General features: G+C 42.0%; 1 protein-coding gene across 1 annotated transcript; it reads right to left on the reverse strand.

Annotated features, from left to right (window-relative positions):
* Positions 1-1,019: 1,019 nt before the first annotated feature.
* Positions 1,020-12,681, reverse strand: LOC117433021 (meiotic recombination protein DMC1/LIM15 homolog). The gene is made up of 13 exons (XM_059016609.1): positions 12,570-12,681; positions 11,575-11,619; positions 10,311-10,457; positions 9,594-9,676; positions 8,365-8,417; positions 7,125-7,166; positions 6,739-6,811; positions 6,164-6,255; positions 5,123-5,196; positions 4,294-4,408; positions 3,239-3,299; positions 2,516-2,632; positions 1,020-1,143 (listed from the first exon to the last, which is right to left on the reverse strand). The coding sequence occupies exons 1-13, from the start codon at positions 12,624-12,626 to the stop codon at positions 1,074-1,076; spliced, it is 1,029 nt and encodes a 342-aa protein (XP_058872592.1). The 5' UTR covers positions 12,627-12,681; the 3' UTR covers positions 1,020-1,073.
* Between the last annotated feature and the right edge of the window lie 2,079 nt (positions 12,682-14,760).

Genomic DNA, 14,760 nt, shown 5'->3' on the forward strand with positions numbered 1-14,760 from the left:
CAAGCCCTTTTCTTTAACTACTGGACCACACAGCCTCCATATATCACTGTGGTATTTTTAACAGGAGAAAACTAACTAAACAAAATGTGTAAAAAACTTTTTTTTTTTTTTTTAAATGTTACCATATTTGTAAACACACAATTTATGGTCCCTGTTTATGTATGTACCCAATGAAAACATTTTTAGTAAAATGTATCAGAACACAGTAGTTTTCACAAAACGGGCCACTTAAAAAAAGAAATAAAATCGCAATTATAAAATGTTATTTTAAGCATCACAGAAAGCTACTGACTCAGTAGTCATTGGGAAAAGTCTTATTTACAGTAATCATAACAGTAAAATAAGGTTTGTGATTTATAAAGTGTGACTCTTGACCGGAGGGTCGTGGGTTCAATCCCAGGTGGGGGGACACTGCTGCTGTACCCTTGAGCAAGGTACTTTACCTAGATTGCTCCAGTAAAAACCCAACTGTATAAATGGGTAATTGTGTGTAAAAATAATGTGATATCTTGTAACAAATGTTATCTTGTAAATATGAAATAAAAGGTTACATGTAATCATACCATATCTCTCAACTTTCTGAGATATTAAAATCCTTTAACATTAGGAACTCAGTAAATCAGCTGCATTGGTTGTATCAGTATTTTTATTAAATAAATATTAAAGCGTGGATAAAATGCAACATACTTTTTTTTTCTTTTTTTTTACACAATTACGCAACAAAAAAATTCAACACAAATAAATAAACAATCTCCCTCTCCCATCTCTCCTCTCTCTCCTCTCCTCTCTACCTGCTCCCCTCTCCCATCACTCCTCCTCTCTCTCTTCTCCTCTCTACCTGCTCCCCTCTCCCATCTCTCCTCTCCCCTCCTCTCCTCTCTACCTGCTCCCCTCTCCCATCTCTCCTCTCCCCTCCTCTCCTCTCTACCTGCTCCCCTCTCCCATCTCTCCTCCTCTCTCCCCCTCTCATCTCCTTTCCTCCCCTCTCTCTCTTCTCCTCTCCTCTCTCCCTGCTCCCATCTCCCATCTCTCCTCCTCTCTCTCTCTCTTCTCCTCTCATCTCTCCCACAGTCTCAATCCTTTGCGTCGGCCACTCCCCCAGCAGTGATGGCGAAAGTGGCTTCGTTCTCAGGCATGTCGGGGCTGCGACACAAAATCAGTTTTATTGAAATTAAACGAGTCGGTCAGTCTGTGGTCCTAACTGCCCAGCACCCAGACAGACAGACAGACAGACAGACCTCAGCATACAACTGTCAGTCTCTGACTGGAGAGACAGAGAGAGAGAGAGAGAGAGAGAGAGAGAGAGAGCGAGAGAGAGAGAGAGAGAGAGAGAGAGAGAGAGAGAGAGAGAGAGAGAGAGATTACAGCGTGTGGGAGCGTGTCTTTTAAACTGGTGGTTAAAGAAAGGGGCTTGTTACCAGATTTCCAGTTCAATCCCAGCCACTGACTCACTGTGTGTGACCCTGAGCAAGTCACTTCACCTCCTTGTGCTCCGTCCTTCAGATGAGACGTAAAACAAACAAGGTCCTATTGTATGTGACTCTGCAGTTGTCTCTTAAAGTCGTTTGATATTAACTCAATGTACTGCGTATGAAAAATTTGGAAGCATACTGAAATAAAGAACACGCCTCCCTATCTCTGTAGAGGAAAAAAACAGGACAGGGGCCAATTTCAACCTGGCAATACCGCTGTGCTGCTTTCATATGCAAATTAAATGAATAAGCTTTATAAAAACTTCCACAGTAAAAGCACAGCACAGTGTAATAAAGCACAGAGAGATCTGGTAAAGCATAGGGAAGCATTGTAAAGCACAGAGGTGTGGTAAAGCATAGGGAAGCATTGTAAAGCACAGAGAGGTCTGGTAAAGCATAGGGAAGCATTGTAAAGCACAGAGGTGTGGTAAAGCATAGGGAAGCATTGTAAAGCACAGAGAGGTCTGGTAAAGCATAGGGAAGCATTGTAAAGCACAGAGAGGTCTGGTAAAGCATAGGGAAGCATTGTAAAGCACAGAGAGGTCTGGTAAAGCACAGAGAGGTCTGGTAAAGCATAGGGAAGCATTGTAAAGCACAGAGAGGTCTGGTAAAGCATAGGGAAGCATTGTAATGCAAAGAAAGGTGTGGTAAAGCATAGGGAAGCATTGTAACAGAGAGGTGTGGTAAAGCATAGGGAAGCATTGTAAAGCACAGAGAGGTCTGGTAAAGCATAGGGAAGCATTGTAAAGCACAGAGAGGTCTGGTAAAGCATAGGGAAGCATTGTAAAGCACAGAGAGGTCTGGTAAAGCATAGGGAAGCATTGTAAAGCACAGAAAGGTCTGGTAAAGCATAGGGAAGCATTGTAAAGCACAGAGAGGCCTGGTAAAGAATTTTACAAAAACATGTCAAACCAGGCTAAACGATGGGAAAATTGCCACATATTACTGTGGAAAAATACTGTGGAGAAATTTTATAAGGGTGGAGTTTAAATATAAGAAAGCGATTACTCACTAATATTTGTAGTGTACCGGGTATATTTTACCTGTCGTAAATCTTGGCAATGCGCATCTCACCCCGCCCCTTTCTCAGGCTGATACGTGTTGTGGAAGCGTGTGCCAGGATGTGTCCTCCAATCGGCTTCTTGGGATCCGCCTGGAAACTGAGACACGTCCACAAACGCTCCAATCAGATCTCAGGGTACAGAGGCAGGTCTCCAATCAGAGAGCTGATCACCTGCTCTCCACCCTGCCCACTCCTATTATATAGTCTGTACTATACTTTATCAATATTGTAGGACAGCTCTGGCCAAAAGTTTTGCATCATCTAAAATTTTAGGATTGAGAAAATACAAAACAAAACAAACAAAAAAAAAAATGTAAGAACATAATTTAGATATTTTATTTAACATCATGATGTAATCAAAGAAACTACAAAATGATATCGCAAAAAAAAAAAAAGTCTACCAGAAGCCATAATAGTAGTCCAGTAGTATTTCATGTTAGATTTCGAAATGTCACATTTTTCAATTTGTCAGTTTTTCGTTAAGTATCTGGAAAACTACAACAATGTTGGGTGTGCAATTCAATGTGTTAACGTAACATTCTTCAGCAGCTTTCATTCGACTTTATGAAGCAAAATGTGTTCATTCTACAGGGCAATGATGCAAAACCTTTGGCCACAGCTGCATGCTTTAGCACTACAGTAACAAGCTGGTATTCTGGAGAGCGGTGTGGTGATATAGTGGAGTGTGAGAAAGATCTCTTACCTCATCCCAGCACCAGGGTCTGCAGTCATCTGATTGGTCACAAACACAGCCACGTTGTATTCTGATTGGATAAAATAAAAATAAATTGTTAACACGAAAACACTGGTATACTTAAAGCATGGTCATTTAGATAGGCATGGGGTAGCGTTGTGAACACCACAGTTAAGCATTGTTAACCATGATATAAAACACAGTGCAGCTGTGGCCAAAAGTTTTGCATCACCCTCTATATAGAATGAACTAATTTTGCTTCAAAAAGTCGAATGAAACCTGCTGAATAATGTTACTTTGTTAACATATTAAATTACACACTGCTTTGTAGTTTCCCATAGGACGAAAAACTGACGTTGAAAAATGTGTTTCGAAATCGAACATGAAATACTACTGGACTAGTATTATAGCTTCCGGTAGACAGAATGCGATATCATTTTGTAGTTTCTTTGTTACATCATGTTAAATAAAACATCTAAATTATGTTCATATAATTTTTCTTTTTAAAATGATGTCTCAATTCTAAATGCAAAACTTTTGGCCAGAGCTATATATTCATTGTACAACATTTGCTAATCCAAACAAACACACAATTATTATTTATTTCTTAGCAGACGCCCTTATCCAGGGCGACTTACAATTATTACAAGATATCACATTATTTTTACATACAATTACATTATTGTTTTCACATTATTTTTACATACAATTACCCATTTATACAGTTGGGTTTTTACTGGAGCAATCTAGGTAAAGTACCTTGCTCACGGGTACAGCAGCAGTGTCCCGCACTGGGGATTGAACCCATGATCCTCCGGTCAAGAGTCCAGAGCCCTAACCACTACTCCACACTGCTGCACAATGAAATGTCTCTGTGATCTTTTTATTTTTTAAGGGTTGTTACGTATTTCAGATTCCAAATTATAGCAGACAAGGTTTTAATTTTATTTTATTATGGTACAAATTGCAATCAGCGAGTACGGAACCAGCCTTCTGCACTGTAAATATGGGATGAACGTGAAATAAGGGGTGGAGGAGTGAGAGGGTGAATAATCCGAAACCACCTTCAGAGATCTTCTGCAGACGAGACAGCATCTGAGCCAGTTTCTGCTGCCTCTCCGCTAGCTCCCCCCGGCCCGTGAAATCAACACGGAACAGAGCCATGATCGAGTCCACTATCTACAGAGAGCAGGGGACGGGGTTAGGGTGGGGGAGAGAGAGGGAGAGAGCAAGAGAGAGGGGGAGAGAGAAAGAAAACTACATTTTCACAAACTGTAAACAAAGCTGCGATCGGGACCACTATCTACAGAGAAGAGGCCAAGGGAGAGAGAGAGAGAGAGAGAGAGAGAGAGAGAGAAAACTACATTTCACAAACTGTAAACAAAGCTGCGATCGAGACCACTATCTACAGAGAAGAGGCCAAGGGAGAGAGAGAGAGAGAGAGAGAGAGAGAGAGAGAGAGAGAGAGAGAGAGAGAGAGAGAGAGAGAAAACTACATTTCACAAACTGTAAACAAAGCTGCGATCGAGACCACTATCTACAGAGAAAAGGCCATGGTTAGGGTGGGGGAGAGAGGGAGGGAGAGAGAGAGACAGAGAGAGAGAGAGAGTGCAGTAGCCCTACAGCTATTGTGTGTGGTGGTGTGTCTATGGTGAACTGCATTTGCAAGGTAATGTGTTAATTATTGATCACCCTGGTTAATGCAGTATATCTACAGATAATGTGTGTGGAGGTGTGTCTATACTGAACTGCAGTAACAAGGTGGTTGGTTAATGCAGTATATCTACAGTGTGTGTGTGTGTGAAGGTGTGTCTATGATAACATATTAATAACAGCTCTGCCCTACAGCGGGTGTGTGTGTGTTTGGGGGAGGAGGGGTCTGTCTCTCCTCACCAGCAGTTTGAAGACCCCGGCCTCTTCATGGAATTTCGCTGCTACGAAATCCAGCAGCTCCATCTGGTGCTCACCTGGGGAGAAGCAGGGGGGCACAGCGCTGTCAGAACGACTGAAGGTGCATGCTTTTAATTAAGAGGACTGCACACTGCTTCATACAGAACAGGTGCAGGGGGGGCACAGCGCTGTCAGAACGACTGAAACTGAGCTACACAGTGACAGGGCTGCCCCCAGGTTAGTTTAATATTCAAACAGCGTCACACCTCCGTATCACCAGCGTTTCTGTCTTTAATACAGACCAGAGAGGCAATTAAACAGAATACACCCAAGAGACTTTCTCATGCACTCTTTGTATGACAGACCAGACCAGGGTGCGTGAGAATGAAATACGCTCTCAACTTGATTATAAGTAGACACCGAACTCTAAAGCTGTGGCCAAAAGTTTAGCCTCCCCTATAGCATGAACTAATTTTGCTACATAAAGTCGAATGAAAGTTGCTGAATAATGTTACGTTAAAATATTGAATTCCATACTGCTTTTTTAAAGAAAAACTGACAGAAATGTAAAATTGTAGTTTCTTTGATTACACAATGTTAAATAAAAGATCGTATATAGTTTTCTTTTTTTTTTTAATGTCTCAATCCTAAAATTCTAGGTGATGCATAACTTATGGCCATAGCTGTGCATGGATTACTCAGATGTCTGTGTTGTGTGTGTGTGTGTGTGGGACGGTGGGGGGGTCCTGATCTCCTGGGTTGAAGCAGAGCTCTAACCATGAGCTCTTCAGCTCTTACTGGTGCAAGGGTTAGGGGAGAGCTCTCTTACTGGTGTAAGGGTTAGGGGAGAGCTCTCTTACTGGTGCAAGGGTTAGGGAGAGCTCTCTTACTGGTGCAAGGGTTAGGGGAGAGCTGTCTTACTGGTGTAAGGGTTAGGGGAGAGCTCTCTTACTGGTGCAAGGGTTAGGGAGAGCTCTCTTACTGGTGTAAGGGTAAGGGGAGAGCTCTCTTACTGGTGTGAGGGTTAGGGGAGAGCTCTCTTACTGGTGTAGGCGCGCGCGTACAGCACGTTGTCCAGCACGGCGTCCTGGTCCACATTGAATCGGTCAGCGATGTCCTTCAGTCGATCAGGGCGGCTGTGTGGTGGCGGGGATAAGGAGAGCAGCTCTTTTTAAATACAGTCACACCGCTGGCCTCTCTCGGTAAGAGATGGGGTCCTGAACTCAAGTGATTTCCAGAGGCCTAGTTTAATTGGACTGCAAGAACCCCATAGTAAAAGCACAGCAAAATGTAATAAAGCACAGTGAAATCTAAAACACAAGGAAGCATTGTAAAGCACAGAGAGGTCTGGTAAAGCATAGGGAAGCATTGTAAAGCACAGAGAGGTCTGGTAAAGCATAGGGAAGCATTGTAAAGCACAGAGAGGTCTGGTAAAGCATAGGGAAGCATTGTAAAGCACAGAGAGGTCTGGTAAAGCATAGGGAAGCATTGTAAAGCACAGAGAGGTCTGGTAAAGCATAGGGAAGCATTGTAAAGCACAGAGAGGTATGGTAAAGCATAGGGAAGCATTGTAAACTCCTATAAGGGAATGGCGGGTGGGGTCGAGCTGGGAAGGATACAAGGTGTTCTCCGTGTCGATGAAGATGATTTTCCCTCCGGAGTATCCCGCTGCTCCAGGGAGCTGAGCCGTCACTAGAGAACAACAGCAACGGGAGTGAGCTGAGTGTTCATATAGCAGAGTTTATAAAGGACTGGATCAGAAAGAGGCAAAGGAACCCAATGCATGAATGAGGTCTGGAATCAATAACACCCATTCTACTGCACAGTAGAGTGTTTAACTCGGCTTTCTTTAATAGGAGACTCTTGTTGCCAACCAGAGTGTCCGAATGTATATACAAATCTGTGCAATAAACCCGCCTGCTTCAAAACTGTTTGAGTGTTTATTTTACACGGGTCTGGAGAGCAGACGGCACCGGGTTCGAAATGCGATTTCAAAACGACTCACCGCACAGCGTGTGGGAGAGCTGCGTCTTTCCCGTCCGGAATTCTGAGGAAACAAAAGGAAACAGGGATGAAAACAGCGGGATTGAGGCCGGCTAGAGGAATGTGTGTGTGTTAGTGTGTGTGTGTGTGCTGGTTGTGTGAATGTGTGTGTGTGTGCTGGTGGTGTGTTAGACACTGAGCTTGCAGAGGAGTGAATGGGGCAGCTGTCGCAACCCATATTCAAGTTTACCACGGTAGTTTTGCATTGCATTTTTGTAGGTTTTCCCCATGGTTATATCATGCATTTACCATAGTTTACCCTGGTTTGTCATGTTTATTAATATGCTTTACCACACCTCTCTGTGCTTTGCAGTGCTTCCCCATGCTTTATTGTAGCTCTCAGTGCTTTACAATGCTTCCCTATGCTTTACCAGACCTCTCTGTGCTTTACAATGCTTCCCTATGCTTTACCAGACCTCTCTGTGCTTTACAATGCTTCCCTATGCTTTACCAGACCTCTCTGTGCTTTACAATGCTTCCCTATGCTTTACCAGACCTCTCTGTGCTTTACAATGCTTCCCTATGCTTTACCAGACTTCTCTTTGCTTTACAATGCTTGTCTATGCTTTACAATGCTTGTCTATGCTTTAGCTTTCACTGTGCTTTATTACACTTTGTTATGCTTTTACTGTGGTAAACTTTTATAAGGGTGATAAGAGTCTCAAAAGCTACATTTACTGCTCACTATACAAACACGTAGACACACGCACTCAAACTCACAAAATAACAAACACACACGCGCAGAGACAGACAGACACAAGCAGAGACACATAGACAATCACACACAAACACACACACACAATCAACAACAGCTTGGACTGACGACAGTTACATGTACAGCTATGGCTAAAAGTTTTGCCTCATCCTATAGAGTGAACTAATTTTGCTTTATAAAGTTGAAAGAAACCTGTTGAATAATGTTACGTTAACATACTGAATTACACAGCGCTTTGTAGTTTTCAATGTACTTGATTTGTGATCCATTTGCGATATTATTTTGTAGTTTCTTTGATTAGATAATGTTAAATGTTCATAGTTTTTTTTTTTTTTTTTTTAATTCTGTCTCAATCCTATGCTTGGGTATAGTTGTACAGGTGGGCAGTTACATTCAATAAGTGACACTCACACACACACACACACACACACAGACACACACAAACGCACACAGACACACACACACACACACACACACTGTAACTCACCTCCAAATGCCTCAGTGATGGCCATGCTCTCAACTCCCCCTCCTAACAGTTTGCTGCAGAGACAAACAGGGAAGAACTCAAAGTACACTCACTGCTGGCTATCAATTCTACATGTATCAATGGAAAAGAATGGACTGCACTACACCTGCAGCACACTGCAGCACAGCGATCTTTAAATTACCCCTATTCTGTTGTACTTTTAGATATTTTAGATTTTCTTGCATTCTTTGGGGGTACTATTAAAAAAAATGATTAAGCGCTAGGAGAAATATTCTAAACTTGAACGAACGCTGTTTTGAAATGGTGGCGAAAATGACCATGTTGGTATTTGTTCACACAAACAAAGGTTAGCATCACTCTATAGAATTAACCAATTTTGCTTCATAAAGTCGAATGTTAAAACTTTACAATGCATTAGTAAGAACTCATCTAGAATATTGTCTTCCGTTCTGGTCACCTTGTTACAAAAAGGATATTGCTGCTCTAGAAAGTGCAAAGAAGAGCGACCAGAATAATCCCGGGTTTAAAAAGCATGTCGTATGCAGACAGGCTAAAAGAATTGAATCTATTCAGTCTTGAACAAAGAAGACTACGCGGTGATCTAAGTCAAGCATTCAAAATTCTAAAAGGTATTGACAATGTCGACCCAGGAGACTTTTTCGACCTGAAAAAAGAAACAAGGACCAGGGGTCACAAATGGAGATTAGATAAAGGGGCATTCAGAACAGAAGATAGGAGGCACTTTTTTACACAGAGAATTATGAGGGTCTGGAACCAACTCCCCAGTAATGTTGTTGAAGCTGACACCCTAGGATCCTTCAAGAAGCTGCTTGATGAGATTCTGGGATCAATAAGCTACTAACAACCAAACGAGCAAGATGGGCTGAATGGCCTCCTCATGTTTGCAAACTTTCTTATGTTCTTATGTTCTTTTGAAACCTGCTGAATAATGATACGTTAACATATTGAACTGCATACCGCTTTGTAGTTTTCCAGATACTTAACGAAAAACTGACAAAATACTACTGTACTACTATTATGGCATCCGGTAGACTTTATTTGCAATGTCATTTTGTAGTTTCTTTGATTACACAATGTTAAATAAAAGATCTAAATTATGTTCATAGTTTTATTTTTATTTTTATTATGTCTCAATCCTAAAATTCTAGGTGATGCAAAACTCTTGGCCATAGCTACACACTGTTGTGTTTTCCGCGCTGTCATCTTACTCAAACTCCTGGCTTCCTGTGGAGATGTGAAACACTGTCTTCCTCTTCTCACTGTACTCGAAGGCTGTCAGAAACCCCGGCTCCTGAAACACACACACACAGAGACTCTGAGACACAGACCCACACAGAGACACACACACACACACTCAAAAACACAGGAACACACTGAGACACACAGAGACACAGACCCACAGACAAACACACACACACACATACACACTCACTCAGAAACACAGAGACACACACACAGAAACACAAAGAGAACACAGACAGTCACAGACAGGAACACACAGAGACACACTCAGAAACACAAAGACACACAGAAACACACTCAGAAACAGAGACACACAGACAGGAACACATAGAGAACACAGAAACACACAGACACACACACTTAGAAACACACAGACAGGAACACACAGAGAACACAGAAACACAAAGACACGCACAGTTAGAAACACAGAGACACACAGGTGAGGGGTGAGAGGTGAGTGTTCGTACTGGTTGGCAGCGTGGTAGTGAAGGCTAATGCCCAGCCCAGTTTAACCCTTTTATTTTGTGCCTGTTTTTGTGTTTGTTTAATAAACTTGCCAGCGCTTAAACTGCAGCTTTCTGTCTCTGGGTCTCTTCCCTGCCGGTAACAGCCTGGGCCGTGACGCTGCCGTGTCACAAGATGACAGTAAAGAGAAGGGAGTAAAGAGAAGGGAGGTTTCTTACCACCAGCTTGTTGGCTGCCTCTTTGATCTTGTCCACTTTGGCCTCGGACAGCCCCTTGATGTTGCACAGAGCGCGGCGCGTCGTCATCTGGATGCCCTTGACAGTGCAGATCCCCACCGTCTTCAGCTTCTTGATGTCAGCCACGTTCTGAGAGGGAAGCAACGTTAAAACATTTGAACTAACATTGCATAGGAGGCTTGGGGATCCAGTGGTTAGAGAAAGGGGCTTGCTACCAGGAGGCTGAAATCCTGGCTCAGCCACTGACTCGCTGTGTGTGACCCTGAGCAAGTCACCTTTGGATGAGAAGTAAAAGAAACGCGGTCCTGCATTGGGTTCCTCTGCATCTTTCTAATACAGTCCTTTACAAATATGATGAATGACTACCAACGTGGTCTAAGTTAAAACTAAAAGTAACCACATCAAGTAGTCTATACTTTCAGCTAACATTTGTATATTTAAAGGGACGTTTCTTATTGTTTAGTTTCCTAATAATATTTAATTCCTTACCTGCTTGTTAATCTCCTGTTAGGTGTGTTCTGCATTCTGTGTTCTCGGATTCTGTTTCTGCTCCCCTCACTTACCCCACAAACACACTTTTTTCAGAAGCATTTTTATATTGTTAAGGTCAGTAAACATGGATCATAATTAGGGCTGGAACTTTTCGGTTTTTATTTCCCTAATCTGCCCCCCACCCCTTAAATGTTAATTAGTAGCTATCTCTGCATCCTAATAAGAAAAGTATTCAAACTGGGTTTAAGATCATTTGTTTTCTTTGCTACAATCGAGGAGATTTTAAATGCTGGACTTGCTATCAGTTCACTCCTGACTGGGTATGTAATGCTAAAAAGGAAATCTGTCAGGACAACTCTGTTAAACGAGTGTGGAAAATAACAAAAGCACAACGATCAAACGATGCGAGTGCAAGAATCAAATGCTATTGGGATTGAGGGATGAGCAAGTTATTTGTCACTTCTGTCTGTCAGATTCTGCCTCGGTCATGATGTGAAGGTAAAAAACAAGTGGCATGGTTTTGTAATTAACAGCTTTTTTTCTGAGTTGAATTAGGAAATGGAATCGGTTCAAAATTAGTTTAAAGGGATGTCAAGTGATCAAAAACCAAACCTGAAAACTCCAAGCCCTTATCATAACGAAGCAGGGACTTTTCCAGCACTCTGCATGACAACGCTGCCCCTCTATCACAGCAGAGGGACGCGACTCAGGCATCAAAGCGGTGCTGATTTCATTGTGCATATATTGTACTCACAATTCCATGTTTCTGCAGGAGATCGATGTCCTGGAAAAACGACTCCTGTTAAAAAAAAAAAAACAAGAAAGGAAAAAAAGAGACAAGAAAAGGAATCAACGGAGTTGTACCTGTCTGTGACTCGTTAGCCTCCATTAAACACTTCCTCATGTTGACTTTTGCAGCTACTCAAGTTAATGTTAGGGTACATTGAAGACTATGGGAATGTGAATCAGGAGACGATAATTGCTATCTATTCTCTTTGACTCGTATGGATTAATATAGTGTTGCTACTGTATTAGAAGTTAAGTAAAACAACTTGTGGTGTTGACTGCGATTGTATTGGTGTCTGATTATTCCTAATACATTCTGGGCGTATTTTTAAAACACATTGGTGAGGATTGATCTAACAGCAGGTATTCAAGAAATCCATTCATTACAGAGTAAGAACAATATTGCGTTACATGTCCCTGTAATTTTTCTTTTCATTGTTAACATCCTGACAACTTTTTACACTTAAGTCTGTTTCAAAGCTCTTTCTAAATCCCCATTGCACTGTATTGTATTGTATTGTATTGTATAAGAGAGAGCAATGATCACGCCCTCAGAGGAATACACAGGTGCGCTTCTCAAACCTGGTCCTCGGGACCCCCTGTGCCTTCTGATTTAATTCCAACTGAGCTCTCAATTACTTCAACTCAACCCTCAATTGAACTGATCATTGGTTTAATAATTGGACTTTTTTTTTGAGTTTTCAGCTCCTTTCAAGTTACTTATTATACAACTTTATAGTCACCTTGAAATCTGCAACTGTTTTAAGATTTGAAAACAATAATAAAAAAAAGGTCTAATTAAGCCAATTATTAGTTCAGTTAAGGGTTTAGTTAAGTAATTGAGAGCTTGGCTGGAATGAAAACCAGCAGCCACAGGGGGTCCCGGATCTCTGGTCGAGATAGCTCTGTAGAGAGTTAGTTTAGTTAGAATGGCTTGAGATTGTTTGAACCCTGTTTTAATACCTCGTCGTCCTGGAAGGCCACTTCATCCTCCACCACCTGGTCTTCAGCTGATTTCATAGCGACAGGGAGGTGGGGACGCTGTGGAGAGAGCAGAAGGGGGGGTAGAGCTGGGAAAAAATATTAAACACAAACAAATAATGGGATCAATGAAGTTAATTGAGAGCTGAAGTTGGAATGAAAACCAGGAGACCCTGCAGAGGCCCCTCGAGGCCTGGAGTCCGACACCCTGGGTGCAGTGTGAGCGTCTCTCTCTATCACACACGTCCTTTTCCTATCTGTTCATTAAATATACCTGGTGAAAACACAGTAGGGTGTAATACAGCACAATTTGCAGGGCTCAGCAATGGCTAATCAAATAGCACTGAAGCCCAGCTGTAGTTGTGGGAGTATGTTTTTCTATTCAAACAGCCCCTGAGGCAGCAACAGGGAACTGATATAATATGGGGTACATCTGACCTTGTGTAAAACAGATGTACAGCTATGACCAAAAGTTTTAAATCACCTAGAATTTTATGAGCAAACTATATGAAAAAAAAGAGATGGTTAAATTCTTCAGATGATCAAGTGAAAGATGAAATCAATCCTGAGCAATCTCACAAACTGCACAGCAGTTAGGTGAGTTAATACATTGCCATACACGACTGTATTACTCCGTTTTTAAAACGGAATTTAAATATTTTCAGTAATAAAACTATTAATTTTAATATTAATATTGGCTTAGTTTGTTATACAGTACTGGTGATTAAAATAATAATAATAATAATAATAATAATAATAATAATAATAATAATAATAATAATAATAATAATAATTTGCTAGTTTTTGTTGAAATAACAATAATAATCTCGTACCTGCGTGTCGTTGACAGTCGATGGCGGGAATAATCAGGGACGCGCGACTCACTTTCATCGCCGTCGTCGCGTGCCGCTGTTTACATCCCGCCTTCGTGCCATTGGAGAAATTGTTATTGGTCAATTTTTTCTTACAGCCTACACTGATTGGAGAGATCAACACAGCTGCTGCACACGCATTGGACGGCGTTCTTGTCTGTTATGTTGTAATCTGTTAAAACCGCTCTGCCTGCCGCCGCTCTCTCGTGCTTGTGTTCAAAGCTATTTTGTTATATAATATATAAATTCGTGAACTGAGAAGAAAGTTCGTGTAAAACGACTCAACTCGTTATTAGACACAGTCCTACTTATCTCTAGGTATTGTGAAGGCTACTTTATCTATTACATTCTTAATTAAAAAAATGGAATAAACAGCTGTGGAAAAGTCGTAGTTTTTAAGCATTAGCTCTTAAAATGTACGAGCGCATACGCGTAGGTTAACGGCCGGAGTTAATAATGTCAACTAAAACATTGATTTCAAATCAGGCCGTCTACATCATTAATTTTGAAACGGCTTTGTTATTCAAATCGGGTGCTCACAAACTACCATTGCCTACAGAGCCATGGCAGTGCCACTGTCTGTGTCTGTCTGCCATTGAAGATCATTGAGGGTATAGTTAGCACACTGTGGTCCCATTCTACCAGCCTCACCCCATTGTAGCTGCCCTATACTTGTGCTACCATTGCCCCCTCAGTGTAATACAGAGCCATTGCAGTGCCGCTGTCTGTCTGTCTGCCATTGAAGATCATTGAGGGTATAGTTAGCACACTGTGGTCCCATTCTACCAGCATCACCCCATTGTAGCTGCCCTATACTTGTGCTACCATTGCCCCTCAGTGTAATACAGAGCCATTGCAGTGCCGCTGTCTGTCTGTCTGCCATTGAAAATCATTGAGGGTATAGTGAGCACACTGTGGTCCCATTCTACCAGCCTCACCCCATTGTAGCTGCCCTATACTTGTGCTACCATTGCCCCTCAGTGTAATACAGAGCCACTGCAGTGCCGCTGTCTGTCTGTCATTGAAGATCATTAGTGGTATAGTTAGCACACTGTGGTCCCATTCTACCAGCCTCACCCCATTGTAGCTGCCCTATACTTGTGCTACCATTGCCCCTTAGTGTAATACAGAGCCATTGCAGTGCCACTGTTTGTCTGTCTGCCATTGAAGATCATTGAGGGTATAGTTAGCACACTGTGGTCCCATTCTACCAGCCTCACCCCATTGTAGCTGCCCTATACTTGTGCTACCATTGCCCCTCAGTGTAATACAGAGCCATTGCAGTGCCGCTGTCTGTCTGT

Source organism: Acipenser ruthenus, chromosome 53 (assembly GCF_902713425.1).
Source record: "Acipenser ruthenus chromosome 53, fAciRut3.2 maternal haplotype, whole genome shotgun sequence".
Taxonomy (NCBI): domain Eukaryota; kingdom Metazoa; phylum Chordata; class Actinopteri; order Acipenseriformes; family Acipenseridae; genus Acipenser; species Acipenser ruthenus.